The sequence below is a fragment of the Urocitellus parryii genome, chromosome 9 (genome assembly GCF_045843805.1).
Source record: "Urocitellus parryii isolate mUroPar1 chromosome 9, mUroPar1.hap1, whole genome shotgun sequence".
NCBI classification, from domain to species: Eukaryota; Metazoa; Chordata; class Mammalia; order Rodentia; family Sciuridae; genus Urocitellus; species Urocitellus parryii.
The window spans coordinates 145,687,581-145,714,323 of NC_135539.1; the positions used below are offsets into that span (position 1 = coordinate 145,687,581).

The following is a 26,743-nucleotide window of genomic DNA, read 5'->3' on the forward strand; positions in this document are numbered from 1 at the left end:
TTCCATGCTGATGGCTCAGGAGAGGTCCAGGGACGCCCCGACCTGCCCTCCTGGGGCGTCGTAAGGCAGATGTGGGTGGGGGACTTGGCCCTCCCATGGAGATGGTGTGAATCAAGGTACATCTTCAAACCTGGGCACGTTCCCAGGATGGGATTTCTGGAGCTCAAAGCGACAGACCTAATTCCCATTTCTCTAAGGGAAGAAACTCCTGTGTGTCCACAGCACACTGTCCCTCGCAAGGCAAAGGGCTGGGGAAGGGATCGACACTGCCCCAGTGCTTCCTGCACCAAGTGCTCTCCAACGGTTCACGTGCCCTCACTCCTGTGTCCTGCGTGAACCTGCCCCATGAATACCGGCTGAAAACCCCGGACAGTGCGAGGCTGGAGGCCCAGAGAGGGAGAGAGCCTGTCCGAGGCCGTGAGGCCGGACCTTCCCCGTGGCCACCTGCAGAACCAGAGCGCAACTGGGCTGGAAGCTGAAGGCGAATGTCACCTCCAGAACAGCACGCTGCGTGCCACTCGCACCCTGTGGCCCCGGGGATGCAGGTCTCTTTCCACGGCGAGGGCAGGTGTCGTTGCCCACTCTTAGACAGACAGGAACTGACATCGCCAGGGACAGGCCACTCACAAACCAGCAGGATCAACAAGGGCGGCCAGGGGACTTCTTCCCTCTCCTTTGCTTGTTCTTGGTGACTAACCACTAAGGAGTGGAGAGCAGAAGGCCCAACCTGGGGTCTCCCCACCCACATCCCCTGCCACCATGGCTCCTACTCCCCGTTTTTCCTGGAGCCTGCCTGACTGGGGGACACAGAAACCAGTGTTGGCAGGGACTCCAAATGACCAGGAGGTGCCTCTCCAGGTGTTTCAGCAGGAGGCCACCCCCAAGCCACCACTGGGACACGAATGGGGAGCCGCGGTGAAGGGGCACCAGGAGCCTGTGAAACTCCCCACCCATCACCTTGCCTTCCCCCAGGGCTGGCAGGGTGTGGGCCACCCCACGGCCGAGGGTCAGGCCACACAGGGCCCGTGAGCCAGAAGGCCGACTCGGCCGCAGGGAGCATGCGTCTTCCCTGACCACACCTCAAAGCCGAGGCTCCTGGGGGGTGCTTCCTGTCTGAGCAGGACCCCTCAGGGAGAGAAAGACCAGCAGGGCTACTCAGGTCAATGGTGCAGAAGAGGACGGGTAGTGCAAGTGCCCTGCATTTCAGAACCAGCAGGTTGGCCTGGGCATCCTAGGGCAGGCACAGGAACCAGGGAGTGTGCCGAGCTGAGGCTTCGCTGCCACCCGCTGCCGCTCACTGCTGCCACAGCGAAGGTTCCCCACACCCTGCCAAGCAGCAGCTCCACTCTGGTCTGACTGCTCAACAATCCAGTCATAGCACACTGTGAAATACGGGGTTTGGTTACGTATTGTCATGACCTACCATCAAGAGGAACATCTCCCAACCACATGACAGGCAGCAGGTGCCCCCACCCTGAAGAGGCACCAGTTCCCGACGCACCTCCCAAGTGCGACCCCTGGCCACAGTGGGCACCCACACCAAGGCCCCTCAGACACTATGTTTTGCAAAAGCACATCTTGGGGAGCAGGCGACTTTTTGATGGTCTCCGCACAGGCCCTGTGGAAAACGTCACCAGTACCTCCTGTGTGGCACTGTATTTTATCAAAGAGCATATCAGCAGCTGTTTTGGACTGGTTAGTCAAATTCCTGCACGGGAGTTCTACTTGGACACAGGCTTGCTACCATGTGTATTGCCCCCAGTTACCCCTCCATGACTCACGTGTGGGTCACCACTGGAGGACAGCTCTGACCACCCGAGCTTGGCACAACATGATACAATCACCTGTCACTTACACATCATAGAGACACTAGGGCAGAACTCACTCCACAAGCCACACACACGGCTGGGCAGGTCACCAGGGCTGCCTGTACCTGGTGGCATTTTATTGTCCTTTACACTTTCTATTTCACATTGGGTTTTTCCCTTCATTTCCTCTGTGTCCATCACTCAATCCTAAATTGACACTGCAAATCCTCCAGTGACATCAAGTGGCATGCCGTGTCTCGGCCAAATTCCAGACGGCTTTCTTCTCGTCATTTGTCTAAGGTGAAGGAGATAGCTGTGCTGGGGTCCTCTGCGGAGGCAGGAGCCTCGCTGGTTCTGAGATACTGCGAGGAGGCGTGTTTTGGAATTTCGCTTTCAGGGAAGGGAAAAGTCTTGACATGACCAGAGAGTCGATCTAAACTAACTCCGATGAGATGGATCCTGTTATTAACTTCCTGACTCTGCAGAACATGAATTAAAGTCATCACAAGAATCCACGTGCTGCTGGCAAGTGCAGCTGGGCAGACAGGGTCAGGGACAGACTGACACCTGCTTAGAACCTGCCTGGGAAAGGCCGCGACTCAGGCCGCTGTTCGAGTGCAGCTGAGAGGACATTAGGACCCAGTGCTCCTGCTGTGACCATCCAGGATGACCTGGCTGGAGCTGCACAGCTGCCTGTGTGTTCCACAGGGGCAACGGCACTGGACTACCACAAGTGGCCCGACCACAGATCCTAAGAGTAAGCCAGTTGTATTGAGCAGTCTAATCCCTGGTTGATTAGTCAGACAAAGAGTGTCTTAAAAACATCATTTCTGAAGTATTTAAGGATACACATTGTTGATTTCTCCCCCACCTGCCGTTGACGGCTCCCTGTCTGCATTAGATCCCCAGGACTTACGTGTCCTGGTGAGCAGCTGCACTCCTTGCAGCTCCATATTCCTGCTGACCCTAAAGACAGCCATGGCCTCATCCGACACATGAAACCCCTGTCCAGTCCTACACAGGGTACACTCCAGCAACCGCAGCAGTTCCATTTAAACCAACCATGTAAAATACAGGGCCACGCAGCACCGCCTCAGGGCAGCTGCGCGCCACCACTGCATAAAACAGTTCACAAACCGGAGGCCCAGTGCCAACAGACAACACATGACCACCGTCCAGGCCACCGAGTGCCTGGCTCATGCAGGAGCCCAGATGGCCACAGGGAGAAGGCTTGTGGGGTCAGCAGAGACATCGGAAAGCTTCACCCTCTCTGGATGGTGCCACCAGGACCCTCGGAAGCAGCTTGTCCTTGGGAGATTCAGAGGACCCTCACCCACCTCTGTCCACTCCACGGAGGACTTCGCCACTCTCGAGCCAGAGCACCCCACAGCAGGAGCCCTGCAGAAGGTGCTCTCCGGGAGGTGGGAGCCTGGCCTGGAGGCATACGGAACTCTCGAGCCGCTCCTTCACGTGGGCTGCGGCCCACGGACCCACGGATTGAACCCGGGGCTCCAGTCCACTCGGCAAGCTCTACCTCTGACTAGGCCCCAGTTCTTTGTCGCTGGGTATTTTGGAGGAGTCTTGCCAAGTTGTCCAGCCAGCCCGAGACGCGAGGTCCGCCTGCCTCAGCTTGCCGAGTGGCTGGGTCACAGCCACCGCATCAGCCTGCTTCATTTCCTCTGTGCCTCCAGTGGGATGATGCCAAACGAGTGCTCGATGCTTCAGATCCCGCTGACTCCCTGGTTTTCCCACTGACAGACCACAGCTGCGTCCCTCCTGGACAGGCTGAATTGCTACCCACCTGAATCTCTGTGATTTTCAGCGGGTGGGGTGGCAGGGAAAGCAGAAGATGGCATGCTGCCCCTACTGCACCCTCACAGGTCCCCTGCCTGCCTTGACTCTAGAAAGTAGGGACCCCACCAGCGAAGCTCGGGGGCGGGAATTCAAATTCCTGCATTTCTCCTTCACTGTCTTTCCAGGCCCTTCTCCGTCCGCCTCCTGTTCCAGCTGATCAGCAGAGAACTGGATGAAAAAGACTTCTAGGGAGGACACACGCACAGAGCGAGCTTAGGATCAACCCAAACCCAGGACGGGGTCTCGCCCCAATGTCGGCTCCAACCAGAGGCCCAGACCCGGCTCTTCTCTCTCCCTGTGAGTGGACCAAGGGAGCCGGGGCACGACAGGCACGGTCCAGCAACCGCACTGGATTATAAGCCAGGGACCTGGGTTTCACTGCTACTTTCAGCACCAGGAAGTCTTAGCAGAGGGACGAAGTTCCTCGGACTGTGCTGCCCACGAGGTGGCCACAGCCCTCCTCCCAGTGCAGCGGGCTTAAGTGCACCTGGCAGAGATTTCTACTCTTAAGCAGACTCTTCCATTTGGAAAGAAAAGGGTGTAAATTTCTCAAAAGTAAAATCCTATTTTAATCCCAAGAAGGAACGGAATTTTAAAATCAAAGAATCAACAAAGAAGACTCGGAGAAGGAAGGGAAATGCAGTCCTATCATCATACCTACTGTCATAAACAGCAGGAGACAGGCACGGACTCGAATTCAAGAGAAAACAAGCCCCAGGCCATTCAAGGGCCACTCTGTGGACCCCTGCATCCTGTGCCTGGGCTAGCCCCTCCCTCCTGCCTGGCAGCCTGGTCACTCACTGTGTCCAGGGCACACAGGGCTAGTTGGCTGCCTTGTCCAACATGTATGTCTGAAACATCAAACTGTTATAAAATGCAAGGCTGGACAACCGTGGAGTGTCCACAGGGCAGAAGGTGAGTGCTGTGCTGTGCTTGGGAGGGGCCGTCTGAGCACACAGGGTGGACGGAAGCCTTCTAGGTGGTGGACGTCTAGCCTCTTGACTGCAGCACTAGCTACACTTACAAAACACACCATCGGCTGACTTCAGATCTATCCCTTTTACTGCGTATAAATCGATTTCCCTTTTTTTTTTTTAATTTTGCAAGTTTTTTTTTTTTCACCAACCTCCCCTCCCTTCACAAAATCTAGAGAAGTTAGTGGTCTAAGGGAAAAAACCATCAAGTTCTGGAAACAGGACCTGAACCCTAGCCCTCCTTCCCCTTCGGCCTCTGTCATCTTGGGCAGGGTCAGGGCTCCCACCCCCACCTCCTATCTAAGTGGAAAGTCCACCAAAGCTCCTACCAAACGAAGTGCTCCAAAGACAAAATGCCAGACCTATACACAAAGTAAGTCACACCTCGATGTGAATCAGAGATGGGGGCATGACGTTCCCGTCCCGGGCGCACTGGGGGAGGGTGTCTGGGGAGCACCCGCTGAGATCACTGGAGCACGTGGTGAGTGCCTCCTGCCGCCATTTTGAAACCTGGATTTCTGCAGGTGATCAGAGCCACCGAGCCGGGAGCTCCCAGGCACCCTCCACGCTCCCTCCACGCGTGCTGGCTGCCCTCCCTCCACAAGCTCTGGCTGCCCCAATGCTGAAGCTACTATCTGCTTTGCAAGGTGCACAATCTGCATAAGCCATGATAATAAATCAGCTGGGCAACGAGGGAAAGCAGCCCACACCCCAACCAGGGCTGAGAGGAGCCCAGGGGGCCAGGAGCAGGCGTCAGGTCCTGCAGGGCGCCGTGGGGTCCCCTCCAAGGGCACCGGGGGCCACAGTCCCCTCCGCAGGCCCTCTCCAGCCCTCTGCCCTCATCCTTCTGGCCCCACCTCAGCTGCTCGGCTCGGAGGGCTGTTTGTCGTCCCGCACCTCCCTCCTGCCTGCTCCGGGTTCTCTCCAGCACTTTCTCCCTCTCTCTGGGCTGGGTCTAATTTGACACCTTGAGCTTTGGTAACAAGGTGGGGAGCACAGCAGACACAGCGGAATTCATTAGGCTCAACACTGCAGGGCCCGCTCTCTGTGCGCTAATGACATCGGAGGGTAGGGAAACGAGACAGCCACCACGCGAGATGAAATAAACATGAGACTGTCAGCGGTGACAGCCTGAGCAAAGGGGACAAAATGAGCCAGGTAGAGACCTTTCCCCGTCCTCACAATGCAAACCGACAGCTTGCAAAGCCTCCCCCAGCCTTCCCTGCCCGCCGAAAGCCAGGGACGGCGCGGGGAGGGTGAGGCAGAAGTGCAGATGGAAAGAAGGAAAGAAAACACAATTAAATTATCATTGTTTTAACATACAAATTTCATTTATCAGTTTAATGTTGGCGGAAACCAAATTCATCACCCTCCTTCACAGCCGGGAGGTGTGAGGAGCCTGGGGTGCCGGCGCAGCGCTGCAGTGTCCCCTGCGCCCCCTCCGGAGCTCCCTGGGATGTTCCTTTTCTCTCTCCCTTTCCTCTGAGCAGCATCACTCTGCACCTTCAGCCCCACCACTCCCTCTCTCCTGGTGACTAGGAAGATGCAGAGGGGAAGAGGCGGCGCAGCAGAGCACAGTGTGCAGCAGCAGCCCCTGCGCGAGCTCCCGGTCCCCTCCAGGGTGGGAGGCCAGCACTCGGGCGGGCGCGCCTCCTGGAACCACAGAGGCCTGGGCAGCATCCACATGGAGTGGGCATGGACACTGAGAGGCAGCCGACCCTGTTACCAGCTGTCAGGAGACAAAGAGGTGGCCGCGGTCCGCTGCAGGAAGGCCGCGGGGGCTGAGGGACTTCTCTCCCCACACGGCTGAGAAGGCTGGGGGCCAGACAGAGGGACTCCCCTCTCCCACACAGACAGCTCTGCCTCTGCCTGTCTCCAGAGAGGGCCGCTCCCTGCAGCCGGGCACAGGTGAGGTGGTCGCAGACCCACAGGCCGGGGCGACCTTCTCCTCTGCACCTTCCCAGAGACCTTGGACTCCGGCGCTGCCTTGGTACAGAGAGGACTCTAGAGAGCAGGGCCATGCTCAAAGCCATGCTCCAAAGCCACATCAATGTCTTCTGTGGTCACGGAACCCCGGAAGCTGGCAAATCATTCCAGGAAGGGAGAGGACAGGCGTCATCCTGGTGTGAGCGAGCACTGAAGAGAGTCCCCAAGGCAGAGTGTGCGGGGGCTGGATCCAGGCCAGATTCCAGCAGCACACCCAGCAGGGCAGAGGCCCCGGGTGTGGGTCTGTCCGTCATACCCAGGGCGGGGTGGGAGAGCCACTGTGAGCACGTGACAGGGGCTGCCACCGGGCAGAGGACCAGGGGGACACGTCAGCCGTGTGGGGGTGCCTAGTGCTCGAGCCCAGCAGGGCACAACCAGGCCCACCACATGTAGGGACACTAAGTCCCAGGCACCAACCCAGACGCCAGAAAACCACCTGTCACCCCCTGATGCACGAACTGTAGACAGGTGTGGGTCGTTCTAGGGGCAGGCAGTTCTGTCCCGCCAGCACAGGGTTTCCAGCCTTTAGACTCCCCCAGAACTTTTGTTGGATCATAGATGGTCACCTCCTTCCTTCCTGGAGGCAGGAGTGCGGGTAGGTGTCCCCAACAGCGCCGTCACCCAAGGAGAGGCCTCAGGAGGGCCTCAGAGCACGTTCCATCTGTAAGACTAACATGGGGTAAGCTTGTCGTGGGCAGGAGACGCAGCCCATCTGTTCAGAAGACAGAGACGGAGGGATCCAGAGGGGACTGGCTAGGACACCACATCCCAGCACGGCCCTCTGAGGCGGGACCCAGGAGCCCCCGGAGTGCAGGGTGCTCCTGGGCGGGAAAGCGAGAGGCCAGAGAGCGTGTCCAGGCCCCCGCCCCACTGCGCCTGCCCTGCACTATTTCTCCAGGAGCAGTTCCTGATCGCCACGGCCCACAGCGAGCGCGCAGTCAGCCCACGCGGCCTTGCTCGGGCTCTGAGGCACCGCTGCAGAGTGGCTTCCTCTCCTCACTGTCTGAGAGGGGAAAGCCCAAGGCCTTCCCGGGGAGCCAGCGCCGACCCCCACCAGGCCAGGCCTTCCTGGAGGAGTGGGAGGACGGGTGGCTTTGGAGCAGGTGACAACATGGGGACCCCCACAAGTGAGTCACCCTCTCTGGGCCTCAGTGTCCCCCTCTGCAGAATGGGCAGGAAAGGCGGACCTCTGCTAGGTGCCACTGAGAACATCCTGCCTGACACCCCTAGACCACGGCAGCCTGCCCACCGGAACTAGGAGGGGAGGAAGGGCCAGAAACTGGCCCTCCTGAAGTCCCCAGCCTGAAGCACGTGAGCCTGGGCTGTGCCAACCTGTGGTGACACTCCCCAAGAGCACCCTACAGCTTGAGGACCCCGCAGCAGAGCCCAGGCCCCTGCCCACCACGCCCGAGAGGAGCACTTGGCGCACCACGTCCACAGCCCTCTCTCCCCTTTGGACGCTCTCTGGCTTGCCACCTCCTCACGTGCCCACCATTCCCTGGCAGTGTCCCACCACCCCGGTGACAACACGACGAGCTGGGTGTGAGGCAAAGGGATGCTCAGCACCAGCCCCCAGAGGCGCTGCGTCCACTGTCCCGGCGCGGAGCGCACCCGTGGTGGTGCCCTGTGAGCGTCCAGGGTGGAGGACCACTCTGCACCAGATACACTTGTTATGGAAAGGTTTATGATAACATGAAAAACCATGTTTATTGCCATTTTTACTGCCTTAATGACTTGGCAGGAGGGTTAGGCCTGCTCGCCTTAAACGGAAAGCCCCTTGGCCTGCTGAGGGCTCCTACTGGGAGTGGCCTGCGAGGTCAAGCTGGTGGCCTCCCCTTCGGGAGCAGGCTCAGCTAGTACAGCCACACAGCATGCGGCCAGGCCTGCAGTCTCTGATCTCTCCTTGGGCTACAGGGTGCCTGGGGTCTGGAGAGCCACCCCTTCTCCCTTCTGGCCCCGTGTCCTCTTGGCTCATCCACCCCAGTGTCCTCTGGTCCACTGGCCCCATTTTCTATCTTTAATGTGAAACGCCATCAGTTTGAAGTGATCCAAATAGTGTCTTGGGCTTTAAGACAGAAGGGGCTGTGAAAATCCTAATAAACAAATAAATAATTCATGCTAGGTACCGGGCTATTCTCTGCACCACTGAGTTTCAACATTTCTTAAAAGCAGATTCTTACTCATGATGCCAGAAAGTTTCCGTGAAGCCCAGGTGTGGGGTTGAAGTTGACATGGAGGCCTACAGCCACACAAATGTGGCCCTCACAAGGGCCTACAGGACATGCGCGGGCCTGCTCGTGGCGGGCAGAGACCCCAGGGCATGTCTTCACCCCAAGGAAGGGCTGGCTACAAACCAGGAGCCCCTGTGACTGTCCTTGAAGTCAGGGGGAGACAAAACAGACCTGGGCCTGGACCTGGGCAGGCCCCTCAGGCCTCAAGAGGGACTGAGGTCCCCAAGACTCTCACTGCCCAGGGACGTGTCTCAGTGCCGCAGGAGAGAAGCCACTGCTTCCGGGTCATGGCCTACACAGGAAACCCCCCGACCTTCAGGGTGACTCCATAGTGCAGGTGCTATCGACTGCAGAACGTCCCTACTGTCACCCTGTCGGTAGCCACCAGGAGTGACCCTGTGGCGTGACTGGCAAAACACTCCAGAGCGATTATTTCAAATGGTTTTCCCAACGGAGATGAGTGCTGTGGCAGAATCTTGGGTTGATTTTAACTGTCTCACTTCTCTTGAATCAACTTCTCCTTGCTTCTGCTCCAAAGACATTCTGGCTGGCTACAAAGACAAGTCCAAAGACCTAAAGGCTCGCAAGACAAAAGACGCAGATGGGGAAAGCACAGAGACCTGGGGATTGGCATTTTGTGTTGCTCATCAAAGCTTTTCTGCTGGAGCCTGGTCACGTCTGCACTAGGCAGTGGTCATGACGCCCACTGACAGAGGACGCTGAGGCTGCGGGCCAGCCACTCACCAAGGTGGGCCCGCCCGGGTCCTGGGGCCTGCCCCCAACCTTCTGTCCCCGCACAGCTCCTCTGCCTCCAGCACCTGACCAGGCGTCCGTCAGGAATCAGCCACAGCTTCCCTGCAGGAGGCTCAGGGCCCTGCGCTGCTGTCCCCTCTCCCCAGATGACCTCACCACCTTCCAGTTTCCCTGGGGACCAGTTCGCATGTGATCTGAGCGAGGTGCGTGTAGGCACACGTGTGCTGGCAAGATTAATCGGCCACAAGATATTCCAAAGGCCACGAACGTTGCTTCCTGCTCCTTTCCAAGTCCTGCCATCGTCTGTCCCCCACCTCTCCTCTCCGGCTTCTTTTTGATGGCCCCTACTGCACTCCTTAGCCCTAGCCCCCTCCCCTCGGCCTGAGGATCAAACACCATGGAGTTTGTTGGGTTCCCTGTTTGTGAAGGAAATGAATTCCAGATGCATAATTCATTTCTTTTGTGAACTTTTTCCCCTGCAGGGAGTTAATGCTCCCAGAGAGGAGGCACAGACATGCCTTCCCCACCCAGCGGGGACAGACGGGCCACAGGTCTGACCTCTGCGGGCTGACACCTTGGGCTCCACAGCTCTCTCTCACCCGAAGGAGGGGACCCTGCACTGCCTGTTTGGGGACAATAGGCTCCATTCTCCAGGGCGAGCCTGAGCCCTGAGAGGCCGGAAGACTCATTCCCACACCCAGTGGCTGCCTCTCGGGTAGAAAGAAATCGATAGAGTCCTCCCACTCTTGCTGTCTCTGCACAGACTGAAAACCCAAAACTAAACAAAGAGATACACACGTGCCCAATGCACCATGTTTAACAGCTGTTGCATTTGGAGAAAAAGCAGTCCCTAGTCCAAAGTCAGATTTGAAAAACGGCTTTATTAAGAAGATCTGCTGTATGTGAGCTCCAAGACGAGAAACGGGAGGAGCAGCTGACAGACAGACCTGCAGACGGCAGGCCAACCGACCCCACGGCCGATGCTACCTCTTGGCAAGACACATTGACCCACACACGTCCTGGGCAGACGGGCCCCTGGTTATTAAGTCTTGAATAACCGTCTGGAGCCTTGAGGTCCCCACCTGATGTAATAAACGGCAGAGGAGACTTTAAGGCCAAGATGGAGCGTTTTTATTCAGGCACAGTTTATTTCAGGGAAATTAGCATCTTATTTAAACAGTTTTATTCCGCTTTCTACCCTTCGCCATCACCATTAAGGAAAACGCCGACACCTTTCAGATTTGGGAATTCTTACGCTGGTTTTGCAACGGAGACCGACTTGAAGTTGGGGTCTGCATCTTGGCAGAAGGTGGGAGGGTAACCTCGCGGGAGCCGTCCCGTGTCCTAGGCTCAACATGATTGTGTACGACTCCTTACACAGACTGGCCTGAAGATGCTTTAAATAAAAAGGAAAATCCATCTGTTGCTCCTTTTTCTCTGTGTGGCCAGAAAAAGGCTCCGTAGGATGACACCAGGGGACTAGTGGGAACCTCAAGTAGGATCTAGCAGTAAACTTCCAGCAACCAAAACTTTACTGTGGTGCCTTAGGGGTGACCTGGAAAACCAAATGGAATCCCAGTGACGTCACCTAAGGTACGAGACCAGAAGACAGCTGGCCAGCTTCCCCGCATCCACCAGGAGCAGAATGCTGAAGGTCAGGAGCTCCACATTGAAGCTGGAGACTTACCAGCACTGCAGGGTAGGAGCGGGGTCCTGGCCTGGCCTGAGTGTATGGTCTAATAGGAAAGAATTGTGCAGAGCACACCAAAGTGAAAGTCGTGATGCACGAGCCAAGCGGGTCCGGAGACCCCTGCACAGAGCGTCAGCCCACCAGGGGTTCCTGCCACAGCTGAACCCCAGCCACAGCAGCTACCAGCTACCATCTGGGCACGGAGGTGGCTTCTCAGCCGTCTCTGTGAATACCAGCTAACGTCACTTCTTCAGGGTGGCGTGAAAACCAAGGTCAAGGCACAGGAAGCAGCCCTGGCACACCAGCTCCACGACGCGTGTGCAGGCGCAGAATATCTCACTTCCCAACAGGCTGCAGCTCCGGTTTTCTCTCATTCACCCACTGGAAACAGACACAGTGACACAAACTGACATGGTGACAGACAACTTGATTTGTCACCAAAAGGGAGGTCGCATGCTGGGACCTACAGACAAAATGCTTCCTTCTGCAGCTCACCATACGCCTGGCTCTGAGGTGGACGGCCGGAAAGTGGGTCCCACGGAACGGAGCTGCGACCCTTCGCCGAGAGCAAGCCGGCCGTCCTGTCCTGCGCGTGTGCCTCTGCGTCCCACCCTTCCTTTCTGCAGGGACTCAGTGGACATTGGCCCATCAGTCCTGAGCCACGTCTGCCTGCCCTCCTGCCCACACTGAGCTGGACGGCAAGGGGCATGGCCCTGTGGTGGGCGCAGAGAGCGCCTGCAACGCCCCGTTTCACGGCGGTGCTCCTGTCTTCGGGCCTCATTAGCATATTTCAGCAGAGCCCTGATGGATGAAGATAGATGGGGAGCATCATCCTGGTGAAATCACTGTTTCATCAAGGTTAAGCCAGCCCGGAGCCAGCCACCTCCCTTTGTTTGGCTAGGTCTCTAATAACAAAATTAACGCAGAATTAATGTCCAGGAGGCTCCCAGGAAACACACCGCAGCCCCCAGCGCCAAGCCCCGTCAGGGCCTCCCAGTTCATCCCCAAGTCAGCGTCCCCCTCACTTCATCTCCCACCCAGCACCACCGCCACCCCGGCTGTCTGCCCCGCCGTCCTCTGCTCTCCAGCACTGGGCTGGCAGAACAGCTCAGGGACGCCCGTCACCCTAGGAGGAGCACAGTGGCGCCAGCCCGGCACAGCGCCAGGCTCCCAGTGCCTCTCCCCACCGACCGCACGCTCCTTGAGAGCAGGTCGTGCTGCTGTCTCCCGTCCACGCCCAGCACGTCTGTTTCCTGTGGGTGAATCACAGGCACCGTGTCCATCACCACAGACACTCGGTCAAGTGGATCAATGCACAGCCAAGCCTCGCTTCTACCAAGGACGCCAGGGGACAAGGGCGCACGGTGGTCAGCCCGAGTCTCAGCAGCTTAGGCGCTGCTCCGAGGGGGCTCAGCAACACTCCTGAGGGCCTGGGTCTCCTGTAGCCTCGGAGCCAGGCACGGACTCCTCCACGTGAAAATGGAGAGACGCCCGGAGTGCCCCGGTCTGTGACGTAAAGGAGACATATTGTGGGTCAGATGAGCGTCAGGGATGACACCGGGGTGGGTTTCAGTCCCACTCCCTGTTGACAGCCAGGACCCGTGGGCCAGACCTGCCCAGCCCCTGGTCAGCCCGGTTCCCTCAGCTTAACTGGCTTCCCCCCAGGGAGCCAGAGACAGAGAAGCCCAGGGAGACCCCGAGAAGCAGGTGTGGTGGGCGCACACCTGGGGTGAGGCTCATGGGGGCAGGCAGAGCCCTGGACCGGTGCCCTGGGCCTGGAGGGCTCTTGCTGAGCGGGAGGAGAGGGAGGGTGAGATGGAAGGGCGTAACTAGCAAGCACAGGCCTCAGTTTCCAGGATCAAAGGGTCAGTCAACATGGGCCAAGTGCCCTGACCTTAAAGAACAGCTCTGAGCTGAATACCAAAAGCCACCCTGGCCTGCTGAGGCCAGCCCTGGAGAAACCCGCCAAGGAAAGGGTGCTGGTGCTGAGGGGCGGAGACCACGGGCCAGAGCTCCTCCCTCAGGTGCTCCCCGGCCCCCAGCTGAGGCTGACAGAAGCTCAGGGAGGGCAGGAGTTGTCCTGGCCTGGACCCCAGCCTGCCCAGTGAGCGGCTTTGAGGCTGAGGCCGGAGCCAGGGCCACACCACACTTGGTCTCTGGTACAAGTGGGCCTTTGCCAGGGTCACCCGGGGCAGGGCGGGGCCAGGAAGGCTGGCCTGGTTCACACATGGCCATGGGTGCACAGGGGATGTGTCTGGCCAGGAGGAGGCCTGGGCTGCTCCGCTCTCTAGCCTTGAGCTCCTGCATGCAGGGTGGGAACTCCGGCCGGCCCCAGTCTCCTTCGCCTCCCTGCCCGCTCCTTCCTCCCTCCAGCCCAGGGGAAGACCATGATGGGCACCACAGCTGTGATGGCCTCAGCCAGGGCATGGGGGTCAGAGGAAGGTCAGAGAGGCCACACCCCAGGAACATGGCCTGGAAGTGGAGCCCAGGGCCCATGTTCTCTGCTCAAAGTCCCAGAGTACAGCCCTGGGCCATGTTCCCAGGGCTGGCCAGGGGTGGGGGGCCGTGCGGATGGTGTCCCAGAGGGCAGGGAGCAGTCTGCGGAGGGGAGCCCCAGTATCGTGGTCAGCCCTAGACCACCCCACTCCGACAAGTAGGCCATCGTCCTCCCTGGGGCTGCGGTGGGTCAGGGCTCTCGTGAAGCCACACCACTGCCAGGCAGGGGAAGGACCACCTTGGCCTCTGATGTCACACCTGCACAGCGACAGTGACTGGCCCTCACAGGAGGACAGGGGCAGGCTAATGCGCACTACCTTCTCCTGGCTTCTGATTCACTCCTCTCATAGGTACTCCCCGTGCCAGCCACCACCCGGAAGAGCAAAGGCCTCTCTCTCACTCAGGAGGTCTCCACCGCCCACCTCTTCAGAACCCGTGCTGAGCAGGTGACCTCCCGGAAGAGTGGCACCCTGGTGGTCAGCCAGGAAAAGGCGGGCAGCAGGCACTGCCATGACAGGGTGAGTGGGCTCTGCTCCATGTGCCCTTTTTGCTGGGGTGAGTGGGCGTGTGTGCCCATCAGAAACTGGCTGTTCTCTATCCACACCCGGAGGACAGGCTGGCCAGGCCAGTAGGACTGTACCCAGGAACCCAGCTCTTTCCTAAGGTCCCTCCTCGGCCTACAGTCAACCTGCCCGTAACTTCACGGGCGAAGGGACCAGAGCTAGGCAGAAGTCCTGCTCCGTCATTGAGGTTCTGGGAAGGGTCCATTAGAATGTGCTCTGTGCACGCAGGCCCTGCTCACAGCGTCTTCCTTGTCCTACAGTGGCTCCGGCAGGGAGCTGCCCACAAAAGCCAAACGCAGACCAAAAGGGAAGAGGCACAGAAGCCCGTGCGAGTGACCACGCTGCCGCGGTTGCTAGGCAGCGCGATCTGTCCAATCCCTGCTGCTTGGCAACCAGCTTTCCCATCACACACAGCCACAGCACCGGGGCCCTTCGCTGCTGTCTTGGAGCTCTCCAAGAACAGGGCCGAACGTCAGGTGGGACCCCGTACTCCGCTGGTCCTCGGACGCCCTAGAGCTGGTTGGCCCCCTGTAACCAGTCTGTACCTCCTGGCTGCACAGTCGGCTGAGGGCAGGGACCCGCCAGTGACAGGGAAGGCGCTGCGGCCAGTGAGCTGGGAGTCTGGAGGAGAAGCAGGCCGTCCACCCACAGCCCAAGGAGCCTTGAACATGCTCCCTCAGGGCCAGCCATGCAGTGGATGAGGCAAGCCCCCTGGTCAGTCCGTCAGCCCCTCAGCAGCAGGCCAAGGCCACCAACTTACCGTTCATGTCATCAAATAGCTGCCTTGTCTTTGGTGACACTCAAACAGTGTCCAAATTCCATAGGAAGCTAGGGTCCCGTGGACAGAGGAGCTGGGGGCCCTGGCGCCCCATCAGCCAGCACCCTCAGACAGCGGCCCTGCCTTCACACTGGCCCTCACGGGAGGCAGAGGGGGCCCCTGAGGTTCACTCTGACCCTGGTTCAGGGGCAGATAAGCCCAGCAGGAGGGACCACACAGAGGACTGCCCTGCCTACCAGGAAAAGCCCTCAGTACTACCAAGGGCACAAGCCCTCTCCTCCATCTCTCCAGAGACTTGAAAATTCTCCAAGCTTCATTCCAGCGACACTCGGGCTCAGTGCCATCACCCCAAGTGAGAACCTCACGGGTGCCTCGATCCTCTTAGGCCCAGCTGCAGGATGTTTCCCCTCATTAAAATTAACAAGGTCAGTTTCCCAAGCTCAAGATACTACGCACTCCTGTTGGTGGAGTTGTGTTTCTCAAATGAGCTACAGTCCTCCACGTGCAGCATTATTCTAAGCGCCATTTACTTTATTGCTGTGTAATAAGAAACCCAAGTGGAAGTCCTGAGCTCTCCTCCCCACTCTCTTACACGTCAGCAGCCGCAGGCAACCGCACACCCACCACTCAGCCAGCCAGGCTCGGCTGGTGTGTTCTCTGGCCACCATCTACTACAGCTCAGAAGCAACAGCTGGCTGAAGCCAAGGAAGAATCTGGGCCTTTTCAGTGGCCGGGAGGTTTGGAGTTGTGGCGATTGGAGAAGAAAGGCAGGGCACCCTGGGCGGACCAGACAGCCACCATGAGCTCTTTTCTGCACATATCCAAAGTTCAATGTGACCTCAGTCAGTAGTCCTAAACAACCCCAGAGCCAGGCACGGTGGTACACACCTGTCACCTCAGTGACCCAGGAGGCAGAGGCAGGAAGAGCACAAGTTTGAGGCCAGCCTCAACAACTTAGCAAGGTCCTTTCTCAACATAAAAATAAACTAAAAATATTAAAAAGGGATGGGGATGTAGCTCCATGGTAGAGCACCCCGGCTCAATTCCCAGTACCACACACAAAAATAAGTGAACAAATGAACCAGATGAAATGCCCCAACCACCACAACGCGGGAGGGAACACAGCCCACGTCGACAAGTAAAGCTCAAACACGGGGGGAGAAAAGGGCAGGGGCCAGTTTCAGGAGACGCTCTGTAAGGGGGCCCTCAACACACACACCCCACATGCTCACGGCTCATCCCGGGAGGAACACGGGGCTTCAGACCCCCTGGCCGCCCGCCCGCTGTGCCGTCTCCCTCCACCTCCCTCCTTCTCCATCTCACTGTGGTGAAGATGGGAGGGGAAGGACAGAGAACGGAGAGGGAGGACTGTAGTGGAGGGCTTCTCTGACTCCACTGCCCAGCCCTGTCCCAGCCCAGGCCGGAGCCCAGCAAGTCCACCCAGGAAGCCAGGGAGGACCCGGCCACCTGGTGGTGCCCAGGAAGCCCAGCCCACAGGCTGGAGCAGTGAAGATGTGCCCAGATGTCATCCCTGAGCAGGTCCCAGGGAGGCGGGAGGCCCGGAGGCCACCAGGAGCGGCACCCTAAGGAACCTTAATCAGTGGGCGCAGAACCCACCCAGGGAGCCTGGCAATGGGCGACGCTGGTCTCCACTGAATCAAGATGGGCTGCATGGTAATGTAATAGATGTAAATTAAAACAGAAAATCTATCATGCCTCTAATGTGCCCTGATGGCTGAGTCTGGGGATGGCGCGAGGAGAGGCGCTGGGAGGAAGGGTGATGTATGGCGAGGCTGGATGGAGGGCGAAAAGCGTGGCGAGAGGAGCGGAGAACGCGCAGCCACTGCGCTCCCCGGACCCAAGGGCAAGAGACGAATAAATGTTGATTAGTGTTGATTTTGTCCGACAAACGCCTGTGGAGTGACAGTTAGGCTAAGCTGCACTGAAAGAGAACCATTAATCTTGGTCTGGTTTAAGTAGAGTATATTAATTTGTGTCATTTTTACTAAGTCGCATGAGAAAGGCCTCTCGCTGCTTTGCATCTGACTGCCTTGGTGGTTGGAGGCCTCCCCACCCCCAGCCTCACAACAGACACCAGGGTGGCAGCATGGCAGCAGCCAATTCAAATGGCACAGCAGGGGAGCGGGACTGAGGCTCCTCTCTTGGATTAAGAAAATAAACTCCCAGGGTGTTGGCATAGCAACAGCATTTCAGAGGAACTGCTATAGATTCCGTGATTAATAAATTAACATTTTTTACAGTTGTTCCTCCTTTTCTGCCCACCCCCCACCCTCAGGAGACCCCTCCCCACACTCACACTTCAGCCTCCTGGAGAAGGGGAAGGAAGAAGGCTGGGCGCAGAGATCCGCGGCCTGGAAGGGGGCTCCTGCCCCCTGCACACTGGGGACAGCTCACGGGCTTGGCCGCCCACAGCCGCAGCACCCATGGCAGATGCTCAAGGAGACCCCCAGGGTGAGCCCCGGGCTCCCACCCAGGTCTGGCCACAGCAGGCCCGGCCCCACAGCTCAGTCTCTCCAAGTCCTGGCAGGCTAGGGAAAAGCTGGGGCCCTGCCTGGCAGAGAAGGGCCTCCCTGTAACAAAGACACTGACCCCCACAGGCAGCTGGGCCACCAGTCCCGCACCAGACAGGAGCCACAGTGGCACCCCCACGGCACGGTGTGGAAAGAAGAAGAAGTGGGTTGTGGGCAGGGCCCAGGGAGCCCAGGGTTTCAACAGGAGGCAGAGCTAAGAGCCTTCTTTTCCGAGCCTGCAGGAGACGGAGGTGAGGAGGTACAGGGAAAGGTAGATCTTGTTTCCACAGCTCTTCTCTGGGCCCAGGCTTTGTTACAGCCATCTGCTGGCCCAAGGCCAGCCGTGCCAGGGCAGAACCAGACAGGGTCCCCAGGAGGCCCCTGGCACTGATCTCAGACTTGGGTGTCACTGGCCACAGCCGCCCTCAAAGAGCTTCTGCCACATGTCCCCGAACCCCACGACCACAGGCTCAGGACCCAGGAGGACCACTCTGTGCACAGCCAGAAGGAAGGGTCTCCTCGGCAGGGGGAGGCAGCCTGGCTGGAGGACTGGGACAGGCAGTGGGAGTGGGCTCCAAGGAGGAGCTGGCCCTGCAGGCCCACGGAGCTGGTCGGCCTCGCCAGGCGGCTGCAAGAGGGCTCCTTCTCAGTGGAATGGAGACGTAACTGCAGGACTGGTAGGAGGCTGGGGCACTGCCAGAGAGTGACGGCAACACCCACACTGAGGCCCCCGTGTGCCAGACCACCCCGACTGTGTCCGTGTGCGCAGGTGGACACCTGAAGTAGACGCATCCTTCCTGTCACACAGACTAGGAAACGGAGGCAAAGAGGCTCAAACAGAAGCAAGGAGCTGGGATTCCACCTCGGCAGTCTTCCATCAGGGACCTCGGGCCATGGCCTTCTGGTGGTCACCTCTGCAGGGAGGCACCCAAACACCTCAGTCCAAGATGAAGTGCCCACTCAAATTCTCCCAGCGCCCAGATGGAGCCAAGAGGAGACCCCAGAGGCAGAGAACAGAGCTGGCCATGCAGACGCTGGTGCAGAACCCAGTGTGGGCGCGGGCAGGGCTCAAGGAAGAAGGACCACGTTCATCTTCCTTCCCTGCTTCACACAGGTGCCTCAAGGGCCTGTCGGGAAACCGGCTGGGGTCCCAGCTCTGCCACCAAGTCACTTCTGACCTCAAGGGAATTCCCACCTGCTCTAACACAAGGCCTCCTCCAGGTCCTGACCCGCTATCCTCCTGGTATTCCCACCTGCTCTAACACAAGGCCTCCTCCAGGTCCTGACCCGCTATCCTCCTGGAATTCCCACCTGCTCTAACACAAGGCCTCCTCCAGGTCCTGACCCGCGATCCTCCTGGAATTCCTACCTGCTCTAACACAAGGCCTCCTCCAGGTCCTGACCCGCAATCCTCCTGGAATCATCTCTGGATTATAAAAATCCACACAGTCACGGTCATGGCGGCTGCTGTCCAACACTGCCATGTCCAGGAGGAGAAAGGCCTGCTGGGCCCCAGGGGGCAGGTGCAGCAGCTCCACTTCCCTGAGCTCCGCCTGGCTTCCTCCCAGCCTGCCTCTGAGATCCACATACTTGAGAGTCTGGCTTCCTGGGAACCAGCGAGCGGAGCCGGGGCACTGGAGGGCGGGGCACTGGAGGGTGCTCCCGGAGCAACTCCAGCCAGCCCTGTGGGCGGGGGGCTGTGAGGGCCACTGCCTCTGGCTTCAGGCCAGGGGGGTCTGGTCCGCCCCAGGGAAACACAGTCATAATGAAATATCGGCATTTGCCAGAGGGCGTCACCCTGAACTCAGAGGACTCGGCAGGATGACGCCAAGGGTCAGCTGCGTGTAGCAACAGCCTGTGATGTGTGGCCACGCCACCACTCTCTGCAGGACAGTGACAGGAGTGGGTGCCGCCCGTCCCGGCCTTCTGATAATGCCTTCACACGGGAAACCGTCTGACGTGGGCCAGTCCTGCTTCCAACCCCTCGTCTGGGCTGTGTTCCTGCGTTGGCCACTACACTGACCTGACTTTCTGCGTTCCATGCACATGGTCTCACTCTTGCTCCAAGAGCCTCTAGATGCAAGTGTCTGGTGGAAAACAGTGCGTCCTGCTTGTGCCTTGTCCATTGTGGGCGGTAAACAGTGGAGGCAGGGGCTGGCCTTTTCCTATCACTTGTGAATATGCCCGGAGGCTGGGCAGCAAAGGGCTCTCCAACAACTAAGACGAGTAATGGGTTAACAGTGGACTTGCGGCTCTCTGGGTGCCTCGCTCGCTCTTTGTATGGGGGTGCGAGGGTCAGTGGGGAGCGGCAGCTCTGCTCCCCTGCTGCGGCTCTGCGGCTCCCCGCAGCCCCCAGGCTTCACAGCAAGTGAGAGCTGTGCACCCTCGCGGCGTTTCAGGGACACCCAAGACAGTTCAGCGCGTTCAAGACCCACTGTGAGCACCGCCGGGAAACCCCCACCGCATCTACGAAACCATTTATTTTGTTTTAATTAGAACTTTCTGCATGGAAAGGAAGCTGCCCTGGCTTGAGGTTGTTTTCCCAGGGCCAGCGTCATCCAGGTCCCGGGAGGTGCCTCCACACAGAGGGAGGACTGCCCACGGAGTGGAGAAGGGGTCAATCAAAGCCAGACCCAAGACTGCATGAGGGAGCCACCACCAAGGCCCACGTGACTCACAGGGACGGGCACCATATTTAATCTCCAGCGTTTGGTTTCCTGGCTGTCCACTGGGAACGAGAGCCCCTTCCAGGTCACCCCGTAACCTTCATGTGGTTATTTCACGTCACCTGCTGGCAGGAGCCCAGGGAGCATGGCCTTTCTCCCTCAGTATTGGGGTAACAGGAGGAGGATGTGGAGGGGCACCGGGCAGCATATCCAGGTTGGTTGGTGGTGGAGTGACTGCAGACTGCTGTGTGTGCGGGCAGAACAACAGTTCATCCGCTGCGCATGCTGCACCACCCTCGGGTCACCTGGTCCTGGAGTGCGGCACCCGTGTCCTGTGACATTCCACTCAGACTCTGGATGTGAGGAAAGGAGATCCTTCCCCCATCACCAGGAATGAATGGCATGGTCCTCTGTCCACGCCAAGGACAAAGTACTCAGGCCCTAAAACAAACCTCCTTCCAGGTGCAGGACTCCACCTGTCCCGAGACGACGTAGGGAAGAGGCTGCGGGGGTCTTCATTCACCTTTCTGGCATCTGTCACACCACGGTGGGTCCTGCACGCTCACTCACCTTCCCGAGCAGAGACAGACCCCGCGCTGGCCACACAGAACACCTGAATACGCCTAGTCCACGCCCAGGCTCCAGGTGCGGTGGAGGTGGGAGTCCAGGTCCTCCAGGGCACCTGGGATGGGGAGCCAGCCTCCTGCAGGGGAAGGGGCTGAGCCAGCAGGAGTTTGGGCCTCACCACCCCAACCCGGGCCCTGTTCCCCAGGGCCTCCACCCTGCGCCTCCACGTCCAAGGACGAATGAGGAGCTACAGCCGTAGCTGCTTCTTGGGGAATGAGCATGACGGCAGAATCCTCCTGAAGAGTTTCTGTTTGAAAGAGGCCACTGACCACAGTAAAGCTGAGCCACTGGGGTCGTGGGCACTAACCGTGGCCTCGGGGCCTCAGTTCCCTCTGAGTCCACGACTGTCCTCTAGAACTAACGTTCCGCAGTCGGGAGAAGGAATCCTGCTGGAAGGGAGAGCCTGAGAGATACGCAGGACCGCAGGGCACCCAGGCAGTCTGTGGGAAGTGCGTCTGTCCCCGAGAGCTATGGGGTGTGCGGGGGCCGTACTCGGCCAGCCCCAGGCTCCCTGTGCCACCCCCGCCCCCCGACATGGCCGCAGGTCTAAGACCAACTCTTCCTTCTCCTCCTGCTCGTCTTCGATCCTCAGGCCACGCAGCTTCCCTACACTGTTGGCAGAATAGGTCCACGGGGACACGGGAATGATTAATGCAGGGACAGCGCAGGCACAGCAGTCTAATAAACACAACTTCAGGCATAAAAGAGAAAAAGTGCACAGATGACCAGGGTCAGGGCCACAGCCCCGGCCCCAGCTGAGTGCTGAGGTCAGTCCAAACAAGCATCAACTCGGAGAAGCCTGCGTGAGGATGTCATCGCTCCACCCTCGGCAACGAGGAACGGTCGCCATGGCAACCGAGGTACTTGAGAGGGACATGAGCAAAGGGAGACTTAAAAAGAAAAAGACAATATGTGGCCTAAACAAAAATATGTGACGGTGCAAGGGGTGTTGTAAAGCCTTTATTGCCACTTGTTAAGGAAGACCTGTATAGCTCACTCGTGAGTAATAAGGCGGTCGGCCCAAACTAAGGCACTAAAAATTTTACAGCACCCCACATATCATACGTATCCAGATAGACGGAGGAACAGAGAGATCCATATACAAAGGGTTCCAGACGCCCTCCCAGACAACGCAAGCAAATGTGGCTACTGATCTTGGAAATGCCATCTTCTAATAGAGTCGTTAAATTACCAATACCCTTAATTTATCGGCTATCAGGTTCCACATCTCATCAATTCTGTTCTTAAAAGGTTCAGAAGGCTCAGCTGCAGTAGAAGGAGCAGCGGAGTCTCCCAGGGAGGCGGACCAGCCAGGTGCACCAAGCCAGGGCTCCCGGCGCCACGGCGACTCTACGGCTCACTGCTCCCTCACAGCTGCGGCCAGCACTCCCGGCTGCCCTCGGGGACTGCCAAGGTGATGCCGGAGCCCGCAGCAGGGGACAGGACACGGCCATGCTCCACGCTCCGCGTCCCTCACCTTCCCCCAAAGATATGCTTCTGGGGTATCAGCCAGAAAGGAACCGATGGGCACCCAGAAGACAGCAGGAGTGGACAGCTTAGTGACCCCCAGTCAACCCAGAGCACACTACTGTGAGGCAGAACCACGAGGACCTTTGTGAACAGCAGATCATGGCTTCTATAGCTTCCCCTCCAAATTTAGTCTCTGGTCGGTTTTCTCAAAGCACGATGCTCGACAACCAGGGTTTTCACCAGGCCCTGAGCTGAGAGCATGTCCCCAGAGAGCAGTGATGCTCTCCTCCAGGCCCTGATCAGAGGCAGCCAAAAGCTGCCTCCCTGGGCCCAGGCTCCATCGACTTCGATCCCCAGTGTCACTCGGGGGCCCCGGCAGGGAACTGGCATGGGTGAGTCTCACCCCTCCAAGTCCTCCAGGTGAGAGAGGAGAAAGTGAGATCCCCGGTCTGAAAGTGGCTCGCAAGAAAGGTACCAGGGGTGTGACGGGTGGCACTACCATGCCTCCTGAGGCAGCTCTGAAGCCCACAGGGACCTGCGCCTGGCTGCTGGGGATGGCACCTGCCCTCCAGAAGGTCATGGCCATTTCCCTCCAGAGCTGGGCATGGTCCAGTCTCTCCAGAACACCTCCGTCACCACGCTGGCTCCCTGCTGAGGCCCCTTTCCTGCCATCTGACTCCCAGTTCATGACGCTGAAGCTCTTCAGCACCGCCGTGCAGACCCGTGGGGGCCACAGGAGCCCGTCTCCTGTCTTCCCACCCAGGTGGGAGGCGACTGCCGCCAGGCTGAGCACCCTGGAGTTGCGGGGGCACCGCCGCGGGCCAGCCTCCCAGCCTCGCATCTGCATCAGCACTCAGAACCCAGGAGCTCCAGGCTCTACTCGGAGTGCCAAGGTGCCTGGCCCGAGGTGACGCTCACCGGGGAACAGGGTCGCAAGCTGCACTTCCTCTAAAGATCAGCCAATGGCTCGTTCCTCCTGAAGGAAAAAAAGCATTTCCCACCGAGTGAGTGGAGGGGCAGCTGGAGTGGGGCTTTGAAACCCTCCCGTCACGGCGCTGGTGGTGCCAGATTTAAGATGCCCAATTAAGTTTCTCCAGCCACCGCCAAAAGTAGATGCAGGAGGAGGTTAAAAGCTAAGTGTTTAATTAATATTAAATTTATAAGATTCTCTATCACTGAAAGCATTGTAAAATTGGAAAAGCAGTTAATTTTATGGTTGCTGTGTATTCCTCTGCTTTGATCTTTGATCTATGATATAAAATCACCAACTGTAAAGATTCCCCAGCCTTATTATACCTGTTTAATGGTGAGGAGGAAGGAGAGGGGGGACCCAGACACGTTGGGGAGTGAGGCCCCAAAGCTGGTCATCAGCCTTGATCAGAACCCTGGACGTGGGAGATGCAGGACACTATATCTGCCCGAGGACAGCTGTGCACACAGCCAGCCCTGCCGAATGACAACCACACACAGACAACCACACACAGGGACAGCCACACACACACAGCCACACACAGACAGTCACATGCAGACAGCCCTGCATTGGACAGCCAGTCACTGCACACATGTACAGCCACACACACACAGAGTCACACACACAGGCAGCCACACCCATACACACACTCACAGCTAATTGCACACATGGAGAGCCACACACAGGCACACACACACAGACAGTGGCACACAGACCACTATACACACACAAATGTCTCTATGTGCTGCTTTTCTAGTATCAGGAAACAGCAGCAGGCGGTCTCTGGCTTAAGACAAAACACTGAAGCAGAAGAGATTTAGGGGGGATCATGGAGAGCTTTCTGACTTGAGAGGTGTCAAGGCTTATCCTGTTTATTGGAACAAACCGTAGACAGCAATTTTTAAATTACAAAAGCGTCTGTCTGTCTTGAAGACATCGAGGGTTCCAAGCCATGCCCACGTGTAAAACCAGGCCCGGGCAGGGACGCTGGGCCTGGGCCCCGGGCCCTCACTGGTCATGGCATTTCTAAAAGCTACGGCCGAGCCAGCGGATGGGGCAGGAGCCTGAGGACACAGGGAGGAGGCTGCCTGCAGAAGGCCATTGTCCTGAGCGGGTTGGTCCCAGAGAGAAGTTCTGCCAGTCGGGACAGAGGAGCCCTGTACACCGCACACATCAGCGGGGCACGTACCCCACAGCCCCACAGTCAGGAAGAGGAAGGAGGTGAGCGGAACACCCCACCTGCAGCGTGGCTCGCTCACCTGGCCGCCCACCAGGGCTGGGGTGCTGGGGGCACACCAGAGGCTGGACTGGCCTCCGGAAGTGGGGGGCCGCACTTCCTGCCTAACACAACTTTGTATCCTATTTGACAAAAAGAACAATGGGGGGCATTTCCCAGGCCTGGCCGCCTCAGTTCTCTCAAATCCAGAAACAAAGACCTATTATGCAGAATAGATTTCACAGAAAGGCAGGAGGGTGAGGGAAGGGGGTAATTCATGTGAGGTGTTTTTTCTTTTTTTTTCCAAATCCCATCAGGGATCTCATTATAATTTCATTATTAGCAGAAAAACCAAATAAGTGGCAAGAAAAAGAATCTCAACTTAATATTAACACACACACACACACACACACACACACACTCACACAAAGATGAAAGATCTGCAGAGCTTCAAAGCGGCTGCTAATTTTCCCAGCTTCAAACGACTCAGTGAGAAAGACATTGATAATGAATGTGCTTTTCCTACTGGTTCTCTCATAAACTTTCCCCCTTTCTGTCTCCCTCCCCAAAATTAGTTCTCATTTTTAATTTGAAACAAATATCAGACGTAATTAACAGAGTCCTGAGTTCAGACATGACCTCCCTTCCCTACTTTGTCAGTAACTATACGAGGACAGAGAAGGGAAGAAATGAAGTCCAGGGCTCAGCTTCAATGAGGGTCCAGGCAGGGGCCGCAGAGGACTGCTCCGTGGGGTCTCCCACAGGCCCAGGTCCACCAGCAGCTTCCTGACCCAGCACACCCAGCACACCTCGGCTCCCCAAATGCCCTGGGGGCCAAGAGGGCATCCTTTAGCGAACTTAAAACCAGGGACCCCGCCACTGCAGAGGTGAGAAGGCCCCAGAGCCCCCGGCCAGGGCCAGCAGGAGGTCACCTGATGAGAGGTGAGCCCGACAGCCCTGAGGGAGCACTGGGCAGGGTGCCCACGCAGGCCTGGAGCTCACAAGGAGAGACACTTAATGGTGGGCACACCACCTTGCGACAGGCAGCTGGCGCAGACAGCAAGCACGCCTCCTGGCTGAGAGTCCCTGTCGCTGGGCCTGCCTTCCCCACCGAGAGGCTGCAAACCTGGGCGCGGGCACCGAAGATGTGCTCTGAAAGCTTCTCTGGCTGGGGAAGCGTGATGCACCAGCCCAGCTCTCTCAGCAGCTCCTGCACAAACAGTGAGAGAGAGAGGTCTCCGGAACACCCCCCACCGGCTGCAGACTCCATGTGCAGGCTGGTGTGCCTGTCACGAGAACTGTGGACCAGGGCTCCGCTCTCCTGTGGCATTTCCCAGGCCACAACCGCAGATGGCGCGGCAGCACTCGGAGGGAGCCTCCACGCCCTCCTTGCTCCATCCTCACAGGCAGCTTGGCGGCCACAGGAGGGCAGGGGCTCCCAGCCCTGGGCCTGCGCAGCCTCCCCTGACATCGGACTCCCAGGCACCTGCACGGAGTCACTGGGTGGAGGAAGGACATGTGGGCCGAAGCCTGAAAACTTGCTTCCTCAAGTGGACGTTGTTTCATGAACTAACCGCATCTCATGCACTCCAGGAACTTGGGCACTTATACATGGGCATGTGGGCCTGGGCGTGTATGTGAGTGTGCACGTGTGCACGGACGCTGCTCTGTTGGGAGGCAAGGCTTTCTGTGTGTGCTGATTTACCAAACCTTCCTTCCACCAGCTTCATGATCCCCAGGGTCCGGGACCCTCAAACTCAGAGTCCCTGTGCTGGGGGGACATTGGACTCTAATCAGCTCCTGCTCAGAGGAAGGGACACTTGTGGCTGGACCTTGCATGCAAACAGCTCCTCGAGTCACTCTCGTCCACACTGTGGAGACGCGGCAGACACGACACAGATGATGTCCAGTTTATGTGGTCCTGATGTTGGTTGGTAACAATAAAACCTCTCTGTGGCACAGGACCCTGCTCCCGACTGCACACCTCCTGTCGAATCGCAGGTGAGGACATTGTGGAGAGTCATAACACAGATGCGGGACTGTGATCGACCGCGACGGTGGCGACGGCTTGAGAAACATGAGCAAACACTCCTGCGGCCCGCCGGGTGGTGGAGCACAGTGGACGGTGGT

General features: G+C 58.2%; 1 protein-coding gene across 5 annotated transcripts in view; it reads right to left on the bottom strand.

Moving 5' to 3' along the window:
* The window catches only part of Pbx1 (PBX homeobox 1), a 248,390-nt gene that overhangs the window by 169,542 nt on the left and 52,105 nt on the right, over nt 1-26,743 (bottom strand). Inside the window, exon 1 of one of the 5 annotated variants that reach the window (XM_077802255.1) lies at nt 19,034-19,112. The exons of the other annotated variants lie outside the window; for them this stretch is intronic. Coding sequence (XP_077658381.1) covers nt 19,034-19,088 — 55 coding nt within the window. The 5' untranslated portion in view covers nt 19,089-19,112. Of the gene's footprint in view, nt 1-19,033; nt 19,113-26,743 lie in introns of those variants that run through there. 5 annotated transcript variants of the gene reach the window in all.